General features: G+C 39.7%; 1 protein-coding gene across 2 annotated transcripts in view; it reads right to left on the minus strand.

Moving 5' to 3' along the window:
• The window catches only part of STK32B (serine/threonine kinase 32B), a 171,702-nt gene that overhangs the window by 22,106 nt on the left and 127,987 nt on the right, over positions 1-21,609 (minus strand). Inside the window, exons 6-9 of one of the 2 annotated variants that reach the window (XM_074147465.1) lie at positions 21,286-21,375; positions 7,050-7,153; positions 2,454-2,570; positions 1,247-1,372 (exon numbers count right to left, since the gene is read on the minus strand). In XM_074147465.1, the coding sequence (XP_074003566.1) occupies positions 1,247-1,372; positions 2,454-2,570; positions 7,050-7,153; positions 21,286-21,375 (437 nt within the window). The remainder of the gene's footprint in view (positions 1-1,246; positions 1,373-2,453; positions 2,571-7,049; positions 7,154-21,285; positions 21,376-21,609) is intronic. The other variant, XM_074147466.1, reaches the window with a different exon arrangement.

Genomic DNA, 21,609 nt, shown 5'->3' on the forward strand with positions numbered 1-21,609 from the left:
GTAACAGCAAACTGTCAAAAAATTTATAAAACTCTCCCAGATCACAGTGTATGTTGGCCTCAATTCATCTTGTAGAACCATGCTACCATGAAGAATGGAGTTCATGGTCCACCAGGCCAGGGAGGAGCTTTGTTCTGCAGGTCTTTACTTGGGGTAGCGACCTGGTCTTTCCCCAAGCTCTCTAAGGGAGGCCCTGCTTGCCCACCCACAGCTTTCTTCTGCAGGATGCTGCTTCCAGGAAAGGCTCTGGTGAGGTGCCAAGCACAGCAAACACTGCCAGCACTGTCTTGGCACCCCACCTGGCTGCCTTTGCCCCATTAGGCAATGACCTCTCGCTCTCAGCTTCTGGAGGGCTGGATCCTGTCCCCACCAGATTTAGTAAGAACTCTTATGTGCCCCTGGATGAGGATAGCATCTAGCTACTCCCCCTTCCCCATCTTTATTCACAGCTACATAAAAATACATATAAACAATGCCTAGTATGCTACAAATGTATTGTTTGGAGAAGAATTATAGTGCAATATGACTGAACATAGCATCATAGAATCATGCAGGTTGGAAAAGACCTTTAAGATCATCAAGTTCAACTGCAAACCTAACATTGCCAAGTCCACAAAGTGGACAAGCAACAAAGTGGAGAAGCATGTCAATACCACAGTCATTGCTTTTTATTCATGGCCCTCAAAGCCATTTAACCTATAAATGATCAAAATGGAAATATGCAGAAAATATCCAAAAAATGGAACCACAGAAAAAAAGAAAGGACCAGATTCCTTCATATAATTGGAATGTTCTAGTGTAGGAAACTGTCACAAAGGAAGTAGGTCAGTCTTTTGAAAAAGTATATTTTAAGTGAAAAAGGAACAGCACACTGGGATGTTAAAAAGTCTTGCAAATGTTATTCAAATGCCTGACTTTCAGAGCAGCAACGGTCTTCTTGGTATTCCTTGGCTCAGAGTTAACTCTGACAATCATTTGCTCCAACATTTGAAATGCAAAGTCTGGAAAATATTTTTTATTTGAAAGGGAACAAAAAGTGAACTGAGGTTAATTAGTTTTTGTTGTGATCGAATGAAATGGGCCAAATTTTCCCTTAGCTGTGACTGAGTAAATGAAAACAGAATCCAAAATAAAGCTTCTGTGAGAAGTAAAGCACTGAAGAGCAATAAACACAAGCGCAAACAAGTAAAACAGCAGTGATAGAGTTGGAATTTGCAAACACAGTTCACCTGGAATATCGACTTACGTTAGGAACAAAGCCTGGGGTCACAGCTTTCTCTAGAACAGCATCCCAGTTGACATCAGCTAGGTATGGAGAGCTTTGGATGTCTGCAAGGCTTGAAAGACGGCATTCTGGGTCTTTAGTGAGGAGCTGTGATCAAGCACAAGGCATTTTCTAAGGGACTGGATGCCATATAAAAGTAAATGTATCATACGCATAAATTGTATAATACACAATGTCGAGTAAGAAAATGGCTGGGGAATCCTCTAAGAGCTCCTAGAAGTCCCAAGCTAAAAAAATAAAAGTAATAACTCATAGGATATGAATATAATTTAATTGCCACCAGATGGCTGTTGCTTGAATGAAGTGTATAAATGTATTAGCAACAAAAGTCTGTTTACAAATACACAGGAGTCCAAGTGATGTGAAACATCACAGTTCAATGCCACCTAACAATTCGTATTTCATCTTTTATTTATTGGAAGATATAGTTACACCGAGCATCCTGGCAGCAATTAAAATTAACCACCTCATTGCTCCATCTATCAAAACCAGATTGCTCATTGCTGCAAAGGAAATGGATCTTCTATTGCTCTGTTCACACATTCACAAACATTTCCTGCTCAAATATCAGTAGCGATGGTCTGAAACACCTAAAAGAGACAGATGACCTTAGCAGCCAGAAAATTAAACCAAATAAATAACTGGGATTTGAGGAAGAAGGTGAGTTCCCGGGTCATGATGCATTCATAGCTGAGTGACATTGACAGCAAAGTGGTTCAACTTTTGTTGTTGCAACTATGGCAACACTGGACAGGGAGAGATACAGCCATTTTCGTTTCTAAGCTCCCTGGCTGGAAACTGTGGCAGAAATTCAGAGAAATTCTCCCACATGCACAACTAGGGCTGGAGAGATGGGTCCCGGGCACAGAGTGGGAATCACTGATCCCCAAAGTTTTGCTATCATTAGTGAATCAGTTTTAAAATGAACAAAAGTATTAGATACCTATTTCCTTCAGGCCATGAAAAGCTGGAGTCTAAGGCTAAGAATAATCCAGCTTCTCAAGAGAAAATACCACACCACTCACATTCAGAAAAGTCTAGGGATAAGCACTGCTTTCTTATCCTTGAAATTGTGACTACCTAATTTGTGTCCTTGCCTCATGCCTCTGCATTGTTGGAGGGGCTTCTGGAAGAGAAGAGAGGACAGAAGTTGTTTGTGCTTTCTTACCTTTTTCAGTAGTGCTATCATGCCCTTGCACCATGCAGATGAGTAGTGAACTCTTTCTATCTTGAACATGTTGAGTATCTCATCAATGGGGGTGGCTGAATGAATTTCATAGGGCCTCTGGGATAAAGTTAAATCAATATCAAGTCAGCAAGAATGGATAAAAGAGTGTAGACAATTCACGTTTCCCTGAGCTCAGTATTGTTTATGCTGTTATGTTTATGGAAATATCTAAACCACCAGGATAAGATATTATAACAATTTTGAGGCTAATCCTTCTTTGCGTGTATGCTTTTCTTTGGTCATAATGAATGTAACTACTCATAGATGCATTTCCTCTGCAAATTTTTCTCTTATGAAAAGAAGTATCAGTTCAAATGAGATGGTTGAATAATTTTGTTCCTGGGGCATTCTATGTGAATGTGGATTACTTACTATTTTTCACTTGTAGTACTAGAATATTCTTGTAATCTAAACTGACAAAATGGAAAAGTGGTGGCTGAAGGCAGCTGTCACCCTGATTTTACTGAATATCACATGCTTACAAAAATCCGTGTAAAAACCACAGTAAAAAAGTAGCCTCCAAAACCCAATCCTTCTCCTTTGCCCTTTTTGAAATCTAAAATTATCTCATTACATGGATCTATGAATTATATGGACCTGCAGTCCTGTGTTTGCAGTGCCTAAATATTTCTATAGGTGAAAAGAAGTCCCAGGCTTGACAGCGTTTTGCTCATGAGGATTACTGTGATTTATCTTTTACTGAATGTAGAATTTGGAAATGAAAGTACTACATATAAATTTATATTCTTATTGATTATTGTGCACATATTTTTAAAGACTTGTATTTGTGAAGTAAGTTGTTAGAATGATACTCGTATTTTTAAATGTTTAAAACAAGGATAGAGTGTGGGTTGCTTGTGAATTAAGTTGTACCCAGCAAGTGACAAATATGTGATATGTGATATGATATTGGCAGCCAAATGCTATCACAGCAGCAATAAGTAAATTGATGCATCATAATTCATACACAACAGAGTTATCTTCTAATCCAATATCCTCAACAGCAAAGGACAGATAGTCGTTGCCTTCACTAAAAACTCAACCATCCCTTGACTTTTGCTAATATATACTGATACAAGATTATAATTTAAGAATCTTTCAAGGTGTTAGTTATCTAATCTGATAGTGAATTAGAGCCCCTCTTCATAAAGACCCAGACAATATTCTTATTTTGAGAAACTTCATGCACATATCTAATGTAGAACACGTGTTTGAAACTAAATCTATTCCAAGGTATTGGGATGTTCTAAAAATAAATCCAAGGGTTGCTTAAATCTTTTTGCTTTGATTCATATTCAGTTAGTCTGTTGTCATTTAGCTATATCATGTCCGTATGAATTCAAGAGGACCTAAATGCGTGCTCTGAATACATAATTTTCTAGAATCAGGTTCAAGACCGTCATTTGAAACAGTCTGTGGCGCTTTTCCCTACCTGTGGTAATGCTGCCATAAAACAGCTATTAAAAATGAAAGGTTAACATTTTGTCTGTTGTCAAGAAGTAACCTACTGCTGATTTTAGACTTGATATAACGATGTGACCAATATGAGCACTGAGCCAGAATTTACACCAATTGTTGGAAGTGGTCGCTTAGTTCTAAAAATAGCAACTTTAAGGAATAATGTATCTTTGAAAGAAGGAAAAAGTGAGAATAAAATTTTCTATTAAAGATGCTTCTGCACATGTTTTTTTCCTCACTGGAAAAATCCTTAAAAAACTTACCTTATTTTAAAGAGTATTAACATTCTGCAGTGTAACTTGATTTTCCGAGATTTGTGGAGATTTTTAATATTGTTCTTAGTTAATCAGAACTATAAATACTCAAAGAAGTGGCCATTATAAGCTTGGTCTTTTGAGGTCCTTCACAGCTATATCTCCCCTATTTTTCAGCTATTCAGCCTGCTTGAGGGTCGGGCCCCTTCTGTTTTATTTTATGAAAAAGGAAAAAAAAAAAAAGTTTTGTATTTGTTCATGATGTTTAACCAAAGTTCATTGTAAACCATTCACATCACAGTAAAAGTCAGAGTCCAAGGATCCCACTTACTACCTCTTTCCTTCACTTTGTCTCTGTTGAGAGTGTGGTATATGGAGTCAGTATAATATTTGAGCAGTTGCTTGTGGCTTAGGAACCCATTGACATGTAGAATCATAGAATTGTCTAGGTTGGAAGGGACCTTTCAGATCATCTAGTCCAGCCGTCAACCTAAGACTGACAAAATATATGCCATGGTTTGCATCGTACAGTTTAGTTTCTTGAACTCAGGGAAAAGACCAACGTTTGATGCAAAGCTTTATAAACTTGAGGTTTTGGTTGTTAGGTCCGTTATTGACAACTGGCTAAGGAGAGATGTGTGACTGCAACATTTTAAGAAATGCTAGCACTACTGGGGATAACCCAAAAATGGCCCAGACAGATTGAAATAACCCCTGCTTGTTAACACTCCTTCCACCTTTCCCTTCTGCCTTCCCCATGCACTAGCGTGCACCATGCTCCGACTGGAGAAAACCACATCTCCAAGTGGCTCTGCCCAGAGCAACATCTTCCTCTTTCGCCAGGGCTGCACCCAGTGTCCACCCCTCTGCTCTGTACCAATGGGGCTCTCTCCTCCCTGATGAACAACGTGCTGTGGGAGCGCGTTGTGGAGGAGGAGGAGGAGGAGGAGGAGGGGGATGCCTGCCTGCAGGTTTTTCTTGCAGCCTTGTATGCACAAGCTGCCTCTTTGCAGCCATCTGCATGGGGCTGCTGCAGCAGATGGAGCTCCATAGCTCGAGGCTGCCGCAGAGAGCAACATGCCTCGGGTTAAGCGCATTCCCTCAACCCGCCACTACTTGCCTTGTCATCACTACTCTCAGTTTAGGCCTTGTCTAGACTAGCAAAAATTAGAAATACAATTCAGGGAAAAATACACCTTTTCGCAGTCTGTACAAAGGGGTGGGCTGCCAAGCCACCCTCTGGCTTGCTCAGTGGGCAAGAGCCGCTCTTCAGGAGAAACCAAGCAGCTGGCTTGGTTGACTGGACCATGGACAGATGGCAATGTTTTTATTTAAAAAAAAATTTGGTTCAGTCTCAGCTTTGCTTTGTCTGAAGCCAGATAGACTTATTCAGAAAAGACTGTTCAGATCCTGGCAAATGGATACCATTCTCTATAATTTTTCATTTATTAAAGTGACTAGGTATGTTTTGTGATTAGTCTTGGGAGTTCAGCTTCTCTTACACAATCGTTCATTTCACGTTCAATCGTGCTTTCTTGGAGATACTCATTGGTGAAAGGGTTGATATAAAACCAGCAGGATGCTCTTTTAATTTATTATATGTGCAGCTAGTACTACTGTCTGTGACTAGGGCTGAGAATGTATTATGCTTATCACTTGCAGACCTTAACTGCTCGGGTTTAAAATTTTCCATCCTGAGAAGAAAGTCAGCTTAAAACCTCAGTAATTTTTGAGAATGATGTTAGAGAAATTTGGAAATACTTTATTTATTTCTTTATATTTAAAAAAGAGTTTTTAATACTCCTGTGCTTTAAGAGAAGGGACTGAGATTTGGCATGGGAGAGATCTTTGTGTCAGGAGCATGACTTTTGTCATTTCTATGGAAATACAAAATAGATTGGCCAAGTTTTGGACCTTTGCAAAATGTGTCTTCTGGATTGAAGTAACAATGCGCAGACACTTTGAAATGTAGTTTTCCATCTAAAAATTGGAATAATAATTGGGTTTTTTTTCTAGTTTCCTTTGTCTGTCATCCTACATGAAACTGTGACATTTTTGTGGGATGGATTGTCTCCCATTACAAAGTGCCTAGCAGGACAGAGCAGTGGTACTGTGCTAGTGACATATGATAACAAACACTCCTTCCTTAAAAACAGCATACTGCAATGCAATAAAATCCTCTTTCCAAAATAGGAATTAAAATTTTTAAAACACCCAGCTACTTTAGCTACATAATTGTCCTGAAATAGTACCTAAATTACTGTTTTCCACAGGGACTAGTAAATATTTAAGCAACCAACTTCAATCCTTTGAACCAAAATGGAAAAGAATTTTCCATTATCTTCTGTGATATTTGACCATGCTCAGGAAGATTTTTCATTTAGCTTGTTCACATAATTGATTAGATAAGTGACAAGTGCACTGGCAGATAAGCATTTTCTGTAGGTGGGCCAAGCATCTTAGGATATTATATTAGCTCTTTTAAGGTATTAGCCAAGAGAATCAAAGACATAATAAAGCCTGAAGTAACTCGACTACTATTGGAAAAAAATACCATTGTTTCCAAATCAGCGCTGTGGAGAAGCCATTGAAACAATAGGCCTTTGCTTAGCCAACCTTAGGCAAACTTTGATAACATAATTGAGAGTGGGGTGAAACTTTCCCAAGAATGTTTCCAGCTGGGAAGAAGTCAGGATGGCATTCCTGACCTGAACTGCAGCCTCACCCACTCAAATTTTGTCATGAAGTGTACATTTGGGCACTGCAAACTTTGGGACTTCTACCAGTCAATGTGTTAAATAACAACAAACCCCATCATTCTTACCCAGCCCCTCAGTAATTCATATGCTGTAATTCCTAGTGACCACCAGTCTACAGGGTATGAGTATCCTGGACCTCCATCCATAAAGGCCTGGAACACTTCCGGAGCTAAAACAATAAATCAAATCAAACAAAAAATACATTATATTAAGTTTAGATGATGGATCATTAATGGTGACATTTGAAAAATGAATAAGGATGCAATTAACTGGAATGAAATACATTTTAAATGCAGTATTTTCAGGATGCAGTTTCAGTGCCTTGATTTGCTGGTAACGAGTGACTTTCACTGGTCAGGGTTTTTCAAAAGCCAATACTTTTACATGTTAATTCCCACTTGGTCCATTTAAGTTTTATGTTATGTCACTAAAAATAAGTAATGGGAGGGGAATTCCTGAAGTCTAACTTGGAATATTTAGGGTAATGCAAACATCTTATGGGACAAATATTTGCTAGCAAGGTTATTCTTTGTGACTGATGGAGGTGTTAAACACGATAAATCTCAACCTCATTCTACATTTGGATAGAATTAATCAGAGGGTTTTTAAAGGTATTCACCATTGGATATGGTAATTGAATTCAAAACCTGGTGCTGATTGTATGCTGTGAGAAACTCTGTCATGACTGGAAATAAACACACTCTCAATAAAGTAAAGAATTTCATAAAAATAAAATAATAATAAATTTTCCTGGGGGAAAAAAAAATATCTTTTCAAAACAAGGATCCAGTTGGTTAGTTTCAGCAAGAAAGACATACTAAATAGTGCCACTGCAGTTTCTTCAGAAAAACATATTAAATAAGAGAGGATATGAAATGAAATGAAAAGTCAGTCATGCTTTTCTAATTATGTCACAGCAGAATCTCAGTACACTTTGTGAAAACAACACTTTCCCTGGGGATTTTCTAAACAAGGCTATCACCAACCGTAACATCATGCTAGATTGCAATTACCATGTGAGCCTCTTCTGGCCACGATATCGAGTCTAATGTACCACATTACCACCTGATTACCATCACATCACTTTCTAATAGGTGTACTGCAATAAGTAATGTAATCTGGTCACACTTACTTCTGACTGGCAGTTTGGGATTTGACTATGTATGGCATTTAGAGAAGCACCTTTAATTAAAGGAAGGTGTTCCTTTCAGAGGAATTTTTGCAGTCCTTGCACCATTATAGATGGCAACCTAACAATTTACAACTCCAGACCTGAGTTCAAAGAGTCTTGAAGAGCCAGTAGGCTTAGTAGAACTGCAGGCACTTAAATAAACATTTTTGCCAGAATATATGTGTTTGGAGAATAACTGACCGGAGTACCTCTGGCGTAGGTAAGCTTGTGCTGCGATCCAGCATGGCATGAATCAACAATAACATAAAAATCATCACATTGAGTTAGCTCTGTCTCCACTCCAGATAATACAGCTTCACTTGGCATGCTACATCTTCAGATGTACTTCAGACCTTGTTTGCCTGCTGCTGGTGATCTGCATGGGCACAACTTACATGTGTGTGATTTATCACATAGATAGATGCTAAGAGGGTAGGCAGGACTTTTCGCGTTATTTTAGTGGATCAATGCACCTAAATTGCATATCAGACACCAAAGTCATATTTTCAATATCCCCATAAGCACCTTGTAGTGAAGGTTTGCTTTATTTACCCACATTCGTTATGGTTTTTGCCCACCGTACCTAGATGATGTATAATATCTCATTACAGAAAATAGCCTTTGTGGACTTCTTTACTGAGCTATATACGTATAGTATTGGTTTCACTCTTTCTTTTATAGCTTTAACATTGTAATAATGCAACGGATCACTATCTGATTTCTGCGAGGTAGAGATGAAAGTACTTTATTGATGTAATGTACAACATTACCAGAATGGTGCAACTGTTCTGTTAATTCAGTGACTGAGTTACCCACTTTTATTTTATTTGCTTGTTCTAACAGCTTCAAGGTCAACTTATCCCACATGAAGCAGATCAACAAAAAATGCTTTCTTTTGCCCACTGGCCCTAGTGTTTTGAAGCTCTCTTTTCTCACCTTAAGCTGATGACGGCATCCTTGGATCAGAAAATGGGCAGTTTTTCTCCTGATTTTTAAAGCAGATAGCCCCTTTTCCCCTGCTCTAGCAGTATGATTTGCAGTCCAGCTGGACTTTCTCTCTGCATTCAGTTAGCTCCAGCAAAGCGGTTGCAAGCACCCGCTTCCCAAGATGAGGGGGCACTGACAGAAGGTCCAATATGATTTACAGTTTCCTACATGCAGGTTGTTTCTCAGGGTGACATCTCAACCCTGCTGAAGCCAGAAGACCTTTCCCCAGTTTAGCAAGGCTGTTAAATACAAACTCACGCTAAGATTGTGATTAATGCGTCTAAAAGCCTTTTTGAGCTGAGACATTAGGTGCATACAAAGGCCTCCAGCCTGTACAGCAGAACTCTGGAGTTTGCCCGCTGATTCAGAAACATAGCGTGATTTTATAGAAAGACAGCAGATCCTCCAAGTGAGGGGGTTAGCCAAGGTTTGAAAAACTGGACCTGTGAAATACAGAATGTTAGGTTTTGCTGTAAGAAAAAAACATGTCAGGGGTATCAATTCTGAGTGCAAACTGGCAAGGATAAAAGCAAACAAAAAATCTGAAAGGAAAGTTAAAATTCTACATTGATTTTCTTTAGGATTGCTATTGTAATAGACTATCTGTAATCTTTTAAAACTTGAATTTGATCTTAGGCTCAGCTTGGACAGCCATCCTGCAGCCTGCTGTGGGTAGGTTCTTCCAAAGGATGGCAAGATTTGAGCTTGCCAGCTTGGAACAAGGGCAACTGCTCTGGCACGTGCACCCTTTCTGCACACATCCTCTTTTCTCATAACAGATTTAAGATGAGAAGAATACTTATGTGTTTTACCCCCGTGCATCTACCTAAATGCAGGGATTCTGCCTGCAAAAGTTCATTCATGTGAATAAAAGTTGGAAGGTGCATGTAAGAAGGGAATTTTCAGATCTTTTTCCTCAAGCAAGTTCTGCTGAACAAAGGCTTTCAAGGAAATGTGTGGTTTTAACACTGGATCTGATCCTACAGATTCTTTTGGCTGAGGGCTGTAGTTACTAACACATACAGTCAGAGGGAAGTCAATGGAAGTTTGCACGGTGAAAGCACAATTTTTAAATAGTGAAGTTAAATCAAGCAAGAGCAAGTCTAGCAGCAGCAAGAGTGAATTGAAAGACAAGTGAAGTGATGCAATTGGTAGGCCTTACAGGTCTTCACAGCTCCCCATGAACAAACATCTTTGACGTAATCATAGAATCATAGAATTGCCTACCTTGGAAAGGACCTTTCAGATCATCAAGTCCAACCATTAACCTAACACTGCCAAAACCACCACTAAACCATGTCCCTAAGCACATCTACCCGTCTTTTAAATACCTCCAGGGATGGTGACTCAAGCACTTCCCTGGTCTGCCTGTTCCAGTGCTTGTCAACCCTTTCAGTGAAGAAACCTTTCCTAATATCTAATCTAAACCTCCCCTGGTGCAACTTGAGGCCCGTTTCCTCTTTTCTTAATGGAGAACTGCTTTACTGGAGCTGCCCGAAAGAGTGCCTTCAACAGCAGTAACCTGGCCTGGCCTCACTGCTTACCCTGCTTGGAGCAGGAGGTTGAGGTTGAGGCTAGAGAGTCCTGAGGCCCCTGCCATCGTGAATCATCCTATGATCCTGTGATGTGAACGAAGCTCAAGCTTTCTTGACCCAGCCCATCTGAGCAGGGTGATGAAGGGGTCTGAGGCCAGAAGTCTCAATGTGACCTTTGGAGCCTCTTCCACAACATCCTCTCAGCAGTCATCATGTAATGCATCAGCTCTTTGCCCTCACTCAGACACCTGGAAAACCTGCCACCCAGAGTACTGGGGACTTTTGGAACTCAAGATCTCAGAAGCAATGCAGTCTTTTGGTCTGGGAGGTTACTCTTCATGTGATCCACCACCTTTCACACAAGGCTTTGGTAACTACAAAGAAAGAGCATTTCAAAACTAATTGCACTCTGAGTTGAGATATCTGTGCTAATTTTAACAGGGCAAGCAGTAAAATCGGGAATGTTTCTGTGTCTTGTATGGTAATAAGTAAATACACATATTTATCTTGAGCAAGCTAAGCTAAACATCCTCCAACTGTTTTTTTTTCTTTTCTACATAAAAATAAATAAATAAATAAATCCTCTTCAGAGATCGTCTTTCATCTTTGCACTATCTCTTTCTAATACTACTATAACATTGTAGACTGTCTCTGTACCAAAAGGAAGATTCCAAGGAAGCAAATAGATGGTTGTTTTGCTTTAAAATAAAACAATCCTGGAAAATGGCTAATATAAAATAGTGGGTCTGCATCCATCTAAAGAGCAGTGGTTTCCTGGGATATCCATACTCCTGTTCTACGGGTTTAGCTGTACTCTAAATAATTTTGCGAAATAGAGAGTAATTTCTGACAAATCAATTCATATATACAACTACCCACTGCAATTGTCACAGCAGTCAGACAATCTACACTATAAATGATTTAGAAGATACATCTTGTATTGTATACACATTTCACTCAAGACCTGTAAAAAAAAAAGTACAAAATTGAAATTTTACTTAACTAATTAGTAATTCTGTACCTTATTTGTAGAAGATTGCCAGTATCTAACAATATGATTAATGAGTTTGAAATAAAAGAGAATATCAATGTAAGTGTAAAAAATACTAAACCCAACTTTTACTCTTTGTTCCTACTGTAAAAGAGCATTTTGTACATAGGATAAAATACCTTTAAGTAGGGTTTCTAAAATCTGCCTAGTATGCATAGGTATCACCTAACTCCATAGTCAAACTATCAGTGCTCCAGGTCTCTGAAATTCAGGCCGTTTTAATTTGGTGCCCAATGATGAATTTGAAAAGGCTGTCCATGATAAAATAGTCAATTTAAGGTCTATCGCTTGGAAAGGTTAACACAAAGAATAGCTGTTATTATTTTTGATGGAGCATACTGGTTTAATCATAAAGATAATTCATCAGACTAAATCATAAAATGAAGAGCTTGAAGTGACTCCGATATGAATCCTAAATAACACAATGTGGCATTTCTTTTCTGATGAAGTGATTTAAGTTTTACTTCCTTAGCAAGAAGCTAATCAAAGAGTGCCTGGCGTACTTGCCTACCACTACCCAGGAGACTGCCAAGTGTTGATTAAGAACCTTACAGAGCTATTACTTACTTTGAAGCATTGGGAACTTCCATAGGCTGCTTTGAAACTTTGCAAAATTGGTGAGGGAAAGTGCAGTGAGATGAACACATTAGACCCTTTTTCAAGTGGCCTTTGCTACATACTAACAAATCAGTATATTTAAGCAATAACTTGCAAGTGAGTCTTGCAAGATCAATTAGCTACAAGGAGCTGATTGTCCATGCATAGCTGAATGTCACCAATGGGAGCTGGTCCTTAATTCCTGCAAAATGCCCCATGCCAATGTTATTAATATGACAAACTGAAAATAAAATAAAAAATAAAGCCATAGTGGTTTGGCCTCAATTTTTTTGAATGATAAAGTTAAGTTTGGCATGCCCAAAACATTTCTCAAAAATGAAACTCCTGATATTAGTCATCCAGTAGGCTATCTAGGGCTCTCTGTAGCCTGTTTACATCTCAGCAAAGACCATACATGTCAGTAAGGGGAATCAGAGGTTTGTAGTGTACAGCAGGGTTTGCAAAGCAATACACTCTGCCAGTCATGTAGCAAAACACACCTCAGTGGCATGGGTTTTATTGTAATGCTTGAGATTTCATAGATAACAAATAGATTCCACAGTCATTAACTGAGGTTCAGCATGATACCAGGTCATTCTCCTTCCTCATACTAGTGTCTGATCTTGAAAAAAAAAAAAAAAAATTAAAAAAAAAAAAAGGTATATATACAATATTCACAGTATAAACAATATTTTCATTGACTAGCACAGGATAAGCCGTTAAAAGTTTAGACCTGCCCAAATTGTATATGTCTTGATGTACATAACACATTCATAGTTTCACCTTGCTGAATCAGGCTTAATGGGTGACAGATTGAGCTGAATGAAAAATGAAGTTGATTTTTTAAATAATATTCCAAGAACCTTAGACTGAGACACTTCAGTGAAATATTAACTGCTTCCTCAGCTTTGTGATGAGAAAATATTAATTTTCACTTTTCTCTGAGGTCAGTAATTCTTCTAGGTCATGGTTTAAATAGAAAACAGAAATCAAACTACAGTGATGACAAGTGATCTTCTATTTAGAGGAGAAGCTGTTTTAAGAACAAAATGAAAGAAAGCAACTTCCCTCTCCCCGAATATAAACGCGGACTTGGTAAACCATCAATTTACCTCCTAGCGTTTACTTTCTCATGTGCTAAAAGGCTCTAAATTATAATGGGCAGATTTCTGACTCAGAGCTTTAGACTAGCCAACTACTAACTTTATTGTATAAGGCAAAGTGCTGCTTAAAGCCTGACCATGCTGGGCCGGCAATTTTCTAGTGTGAGGTCTAGACTCGTTACAGCAGCGTAACTGATTTTTTACCATTATTCACATAATACACCTCAATAGTTTTAATGCTCATATTTAATGCAATTATTCAATCAAAGTGAGTATTTTAGATACCATTACTGGAATACAGACACCACACTTAGACTGCTTTATTAGTTTGCCATATGGCTATACCACTTCTCCTGCCCTTGCTCAGAGTGCTGTCCTCATAAAACCCTCTGCGTTACTCAACCGCTGAACAAAACCCAGTTCTTGCCCTTGTGTTTGCACAGAGAAACCCTTTCTGACTGAACGTCTGGATCAACCTCAGAGAAGCAACCTCAGGTTGCTAGACCCAGTGAAAGAAAGCCCACCAGCAATGAACATGTCATGGTCTCCTACTACTGACTATGAAATTATACAGAAGTACCTTCCTTACTCCATCCAAAAGCTCACAGTGGCTGCAGAGCCAGTTTTTCTAGGAACTTGTTGAAGAATTGTGTCCAAAACCATCCATTTGCTATCTGGAAGATCAGCCCAGTGTATGTACAGCAGCTGTTCTGCCCCAGTACAGAAGCAAACTGGTCTGGATAATTGGGGGTTTGCAGGACAGATTGTCCCCCTGACACATCAGGAGGACTATCACAAGCACCTGCCTCACATATTCCTAACCATGTTAGCAAACCTCTTTGCACCAGTTTACACATGCAAAAACCTTGACCAAAGAACGGGAGTTATTCAGGGGTCAGAAACGCCCCGCTGGGCTGCTGGAAGTCCCTGCTCGTTGCCCTGTCTGCCACCTCTGCTGGAGGTCTCTTCCCCCTCAGATCTGCCTGCAGAGCTCTGCATTGAATCAGGCCCTTTCAGGCAGGTTTTGCAAAAAAAAAAAAAAAAAAAAAAAAAAAAATACAAAATCAAAACTAGCACTTGAACTGTGTGGGGTTTCTATCACTGAAATAGTCAAAGAAATTATTATATTAGCAGTTTTGCTGAAAGATCTTAAAGGATGGTAGAAGGTTGGAGAGCACAGAGAGGTGAAAAGCAGCTGGAGATAGTAACTTCTTTCCTAATCTCCTGAGGTTTTTCAGCTGCTTGTGTGCCTGCTTGTTAATGTCAGAGCTCAGCCAAAACCTGCATACACACCCGCAGCTCAGTGCTTGATCCCCTCAGCCATGGTGCTCCTTGCTCAAGGTGAAAACCCCGTCAGTACAGCGAGTATTTATTTCAGCACCTCAAAGCCTCGCGCTTCCACTCTCGGTTCTTGCTTACAAGAGCAAACTGAAGCCTCCCGGCTCGTGTTGGCATTGTGGTACTTCCCTGGGATCAAAAGGACAGGGAACAACATCACCAGTGAAAATCTGTGGACGGGCACTCAAACCCTGGGTGGGAAAAGGCTGGGATTTTTAAAAACCTAAACACTGCACTAACTGCACTCAAAAGCAACAGGCTGCAAAACACTATTTAATTTCAGAGCACTGTTTAATATGAATGCAAGGTTGAACATCTTTGAAAAACACCTTTGAACACCAAAGGTTGAACACCTTTGAAAAGCCAACTCCAAATTTGTCCCTGCTGTATTGTGACTACCTCAGGGACAAATTTAGCCCTACAGGATATTTTCACTTTACCTGCAAGGTTGATATCTGGCCATCCAGTAGCTTTCCTCTGACTCCAGTAGTACTCCCACACAGTATTAATTAATAAATATGGATGACTCATACATTTTTAGAAGTTCAGTGGACCTCTGTAAATCCACACTCCTCTCGTAATCTCAGGCATACAGCCATTTTTCACCATGACAGCAACCTATGAAAGCAGCTGTGAAAATCTGAGATAGCAAGCCTGTAGGATAGGAAGTGGGTAGCTGAAACTTTTCATGTAATTTATAGCTGATTTTATTGGCTTTGGGTTTTTGTCAGGTATATTTATATCATAAAATGTATTTTATTGGTTTGATTTGAAGTAAAGTCATGGTGAGTTATCAGATAAGTTCAGCCTCTGCTGAAGAAAACCATGAAGCCTCTACCTACCCCTCCTAACCCTCCTACTAGCAGAAACAGGCAAAATCCCTAAACAAAACCTGAACCCCCAAAATTTATAACTTGTGAATGGAAAGTTTTTGCAACACTCACAAATAATATACAGATGTACGGAAATTGATCATTCAAAAAGGAGACATTTCAGTGAGTAAAAAGCATGTGCTCTAGGGCTCAAATACACCTAAATTATGCTAGAGTGAGGAATAAACAAAAGCCGGTATCTGTAGTATTTTCTAGGTATGGTTTAGTATTTATCATTTTGTTTTGTAGCTGACTAACCTGTTGCCAGGGAGAGGGCCATTACTGCAAATGGGTGCCCAGCACAGAGCGCATTCTGAGACACACATATTTCCTGCAGCCTCCATGAGGGATCAATATAAGGAAAATTTTTTTTTTTTTTTTTTTTCACTCATAAAGATGGAACAGTGTTGAAAATGACAAACACTTACAGAGATGCTTGCAGCCAGGCAAATCCACACTTTCACGAAACACGAGACCTAATGAGTAGCCTTCTGCAGGAAGAGCGAGCCACAGCTGAATACCCAGGCACAGGCTGAGGCCAGGGGCCATGTCCTGCCCTGCACTGGCTTTCCTGGTCCACATCCCAGTGCAGACCGGAGGGGGCTCCCCTGTGAGTGCTTGTGCTCCTTTGTGGGCTGCAGGAATGCCTGCCAAAAGTCACCCGGGTCTCAGAGGACACAAATGTCTCAGAGGACATTTGGGATTCCTTGCCAGCGTAGGATGGCAGCCTGAAAGCTTATGAGTTTTCAAAGGGCTGTTCCTACAATAAAACCTTTGAAAATGCCCTCAATCACGTGTGTTGCAGAAGGTCTGAACAGTGAATTTTGTAATGATAAAGTCAGGCACTGGTGACACACAAGTTTCCTAAACCAGCTTAAGGCACACATTGTATTTCACAGCTGCAGCCATCTGAACAGTACGAGACAGAAACCCTGAAGACCCTCGAACACTAAGAAGCTGACTTCACTTCAGCATTTCAAATCAATGACTTTGAGAAGCAAAACTGCAGAAGCGGCTGGAAGGAGCTTGTCTCGCCAGGCTGCTGGCCTCATTCCTTTTAGATTCCCCGTTGTCCGTGGTTTTGTTGCCTACATGTGGCAGCTATTTCACTTGTCTGAATGAATCAGCTGGGAAGGGGGAACATAGAGAAATTACCAGGGTTTCTGGAGAAACATTCAGGTTCAGATACATTGCATTCTGTCCATTTAATAAGTAGGGAAAGAGGGAGGGAAGATTTCAGGCTGAGAAAGGCTTAGGGGCAAAAAGGCTAATGTGAAGTGGGATTAAGCAGAGGCTGCAGAAGCTGACTCACACCATGCTTAGCATTACAAGATAGGTATCTTAATCAGAACAGCTAGTGCATTTTTTACAACACAATATCAATTCACTGTGTTTTTTCCTGGATATCATTTTTATGCAGTCATGCTGCATGGAAGCAAATCGCTCCCTAGCAATTTCTCATCCTGTTTCAATCAGATTTCAAATAGGAATGGAGGCTTTAGAGATAACATTTTTCTGTTTATTTCCTTAAATTGGCTATAGGAAGAAGTGAGAAATCCTATAAGTACTGCTACTAAGGGAAAGGCTGGAGAGTGCCCTCACATATGACTAAACATAACAGGATCTACATCCATAGACCTTCAAGAGGCGGGGGAAAAGCTTTCATCACATCTCATACCTTCATCATCATAAAAACCAGCAAAGCATGAGGCGTGTACTTACAGGAACCACCAAGTTCCCTTGGTTATGGTGCTCAGCAAGGGCCTTGCTTGAAGGTGATTTTGCCTTGTTAGACCGAGGTTAAGGTGTGGTTTAAATTCCTGGTAATAAAAACTTACTAGGAACCATAGAGCCAACCTCCCCCAGTCTTTTTTTCTAGTTCTTTCATTGTCTAAATACCTTAGGCGAAGCCATATGGAGTCTTTGATACAGCCTTAAAGCCAGAAATCATGCAGACTTAAGTAACTATCAGGAGAGAAGACAAAACTTTCTTAATTTGAGCACTGCAACTGAAAAGGTTTTGTAGCATTTCACTAAAGTTGTGATTCTTCACAAAATTAAAGGTGTAAACTAAAAGAGGAAAGGAAGTGAAATTAATGCACTTAGAAGAAAAAGCAGCACCAACAAGTGTCTGGCCATATCTGTCAAACTCTTGATATTTGAGGTTTGCTGAAGCTTTGATACCCAAGCTGTGCCACAAAGAATCCTCACCCATCACTTTTCACCTGAAACAGAGGATTTTTACAGCTCTAAAAGCTTTCCTCACTTCTTACAGCTCCAAACAAATTCAAGAATGACTCTTCTGACTGAGTAGAAAAGACTACACTTGTGGCTTTTGCGGTATTGTTGGATTTCCAAGATGCGAGGAAGGCACCAGAGAGAAAGTGAGCTGGTGGATGGTGCCTTAGTCTCTTCACAAAAGGAAAGAGAGCAGCTTTCTTCTACTGTTTCTTCTTGTTGTGAGACTGTTGGATATGGGGGAGATGTGATCTGTGGGGAGGAGGGTTCAGGGGCAGAACAGTTCCATGAGCTGAGGTGAACCAAGACAACAGTCTGTTGGTGTGCAAAGGTAAAATCTTGTCCCCATCTCCCATCTTGCCCCGACTCCAAGTCTGATTTTTTCTCTTTCCTTGGATCAGCTTGGGCTCACACAGGAACTCTCCAGGAGCTTGTTTAGCTCCCTGGGAAGGTAAAGAGGCTCAGCTGTCTATAGCATTCCAGACAGGTCAGAGAAACGATTTGCCATGATGTTAAACTGAGGCGCGATTAGAAAACAATAGGGCTATAAGGACATAATCTAACCTGGAGATTAGTATTTTCCTACTAAATACAAAGACTGCAGAAATTTCTAGCAACTGGAGAATACCATGGAAAGGCACATAAGCAGAGTTTAGGCAGGACGGACTGGACTTTAGCATCTCTGCATTGAAGAGATGAAGAATAAATAGATGTTTTCTAAGATAAATCTCATAATTTCCTTCCTTGGACCATCTCTTGGCAAATGTCAGCTACACAAAGAACAAGTTACTTCTCCTCCTTGGGGTGGGGGTGGAGGGTAGGCATTCCAAAAGGATGGGGCTATTTTTCATAATTTTAACCTTAAACTACAAAATCACAGTACTTAGCACTTGCTACAGATTTTTGAGCTATCTGTTGTTTAAAGTTGTTTTTTTTTCTCTGTCTTCTCTCCCAACAGAGACCACTGATGAACTAAGAAAGTGGCAATCCACCCATATTTGCAGATGGATGCTAAGTTTCCTGTTAACTCTCAGCAAAATATTTGAAGAATACTCACATACATTTTTGTACAGCTGTTTTAACTAATCTGCTTCTGATCATTAGCTGCCAGATGATCTCTTCATTACACACATTCAGACTATGACAGACAGATGCTAAAATGCTAACTGACCCCTAAGCAAGTACTCAGCTTTTTTCTTGCTTTCATAATAATTAGGCTTTCTAATGTAAAACTGTGCAACCGCTTCAAGATTAAAAATGTAAGGCCATCAAAACAGTCATTTAATTGACTACCAAATTAAATCTCAGAAAAGACTCTATTGTTATGTCTGCTGTCATCATCACATTTAAATATGGAAAACGTCTATTCTGAATTTTTTGAGCTCCTGCAAAATGACTGCTCTTCAAGGGTATTTTTGAATAATCTGGGTAATAAGAATTTGCACACCTAATGACAATGGCTGCTAGAAGATTGCAGGCAGCTATTTAACCAGAATGTGTGAGCTCTGAGAAATAAGCTTTTCACAGAAATGCAAAACTACCATATCAAAAATGTTGGAATCTTAACATTTCGGTCATCGTGTATGTAAGGGCACTTCTGTGAATGTAATTAGTTTCACATGTCAGTTGTACAGCTATTTGTTTCTGTGTGCTGGGGGGGAGGTTGAATTACTTCTAGAGAAAAAGACTTTTTTCTTAAGTTTTTGTTGTTTTGGTTTCATTTGGCTTTATTTTTCCTAAAAAACCCACCACATTGGCAAAAATGCTTAAGCAAGTTCTCTTAAACTATAGCTGTTGACGTAAGTGGGGTTGCAGCATCCTTCCCCTCTCTTTCAGTACAATGAACAGGGAACCTGTGGTGCAACATGGAACACTCAGGTACTGGCCCTGAGGGGAAGCTCAGTGCCCAGTCTCGATCTCCTAATGCTCTATATCTCACTTCTGTGCAGTGTTGGCCATCTCATCTAAGTAGAGACACCGAATTAGACACTTAGCTAGAGCTCACTGATACCAAATGGTGAGAAAATTTTCATCTAAAACCTCATTCCTCTGCATAACTTAAATGCTTGAATTAGGACTACATAAAATGTTTCTTGGTTTGTTTTGAGTACATTTATAAGCATCAGGTTGGTGCACTGGTGACGAGCCCAGGGGGCACAATGTGGCCACACACATGTTATTCTATCCTATTAACCACCAAAACAGGACAGTTATGCCCAAGCTGCTCAGGGTAAAGAACTCCAGCCCCTGCTAACTCCCTGGGAATTATTTTGGAGACTGCTAGTTGATTCATGCCAAAACCACACCGTATCTGAAAAGATAACTCTGCTCTGGTGTATGGGATTGCTGATGCAGTCTCACAGCGGGTACAGAGGCACCCTGCAGACGCCTGCCCACTTCATGTGCAGGTTGGTACAGTGCTCTTTATGCTGTGATAAACATAAGTGTTAATTCCTATTTTTTGGCCAAATGCTTTGTTCCTGTGCTAATGGGAGTGGCCTTTGGTTCCCTGAATCACGTTTTCAGAATACAGTTTACCAGTATTTTACTGGTGCATGAGTGTTAGATGAGCTCTGAGCAAGTCTGCTGGAGAACATCTCTTGGAGACACACATATCTCTTATTCTGGTTCCCAGAACCCAATAAGTTTAGTCTTAAGCTATTCGTCTCCACAGACAATGACAATTATGCACACAAACATCATTAAAACAGCAGATGCATAGAAAGCCACAAATACACAAATCATGGAAGCTAGGCTAACTTTGGTGGGACAAATGACCTTCAGGAGATGCCTTCTGTCCTTCAGCTCCAGTGGAAGTTTTAATTATTAGCTTGGCCAAGATGCTTAACATTTAGACACATGCAGACAGGTGAACTGAATTTTACTCTCGCAGCCTTCAATCTATCTATGCATTTAAATTACATGATTAAAACATATAAAATGCCCCTAAAAGCCATAGGGCAAGCACTTAAGGGGTTAGTTACATAGGACTCTAACAGTCATATTTTTGAGGAACTCAGCATAGCAAAGCACTTAAGGATGTGCCTAGATACTTTTAAACTGACTTTACATGGTCTCTGCTATATCATAGATAGCCACAGTGGTGCAAATATAACCATATATTCTTGTCTCCAGCTATGGGGATTTGCAGGAAGTGACACAGTTGAGACTCTCCTGAGTTTGCTTCAAAAAACTGAACATAACCTGACTAAAAGTAGTGTGCAAACCAAGCTCCTGCCCAATCCCTTCACCTCCAATGTTTTCCATTGCTAACACATATATACTGTCAAAAAAAGAAGTTGATCCCATTTATTGTATGCTTTTACAACTTAAAATCCTTTTAATATACCATTAGTTAACATTAATCTGTGTGTTTTCTTACATTTTTTAAATGGTCTTGAAAACTTACCCATATAGGGTTTTGTGCCAGCCATAGAAGAAGCTTTTTCTGAGCCTTTCACTATGGTTGCTATGTTAAAGTCAGTGATATGAACATGTCCTGCAATTATAAAAAGTGAAAACAGAAGTTAAAATAGCACATCATACAAATATTCCTTCCTTGTTTAACATTTAAGTGATAATGGAAAGAAATTAAATTGGAAAGATTCATACCAAGTCATGGAAACTTACTCTTAAGTGTTGCTTACAACTAGGAAAATCATATTGGCAGCAACATGATGGAATACTTTTCCTGTATGGTTGTGTCCACTATCTGCTCTCAGTGCAGAACCTG

Source organism: Numenius arquata, chromosome 5 (assembly GCF_964106895.1).
Source record: "Numenius arquata chromosome 5, bNumArq3.hap1.1, whole genome shotgun sequence".
In the NCBI taxonomy this organism is placed as follows: domain Eukaryota; kingdom Metazoa; phylum Chordata; class Aves; order Charadriiformes; family Scolopacidae; genus Numenius; species Numenius arquata.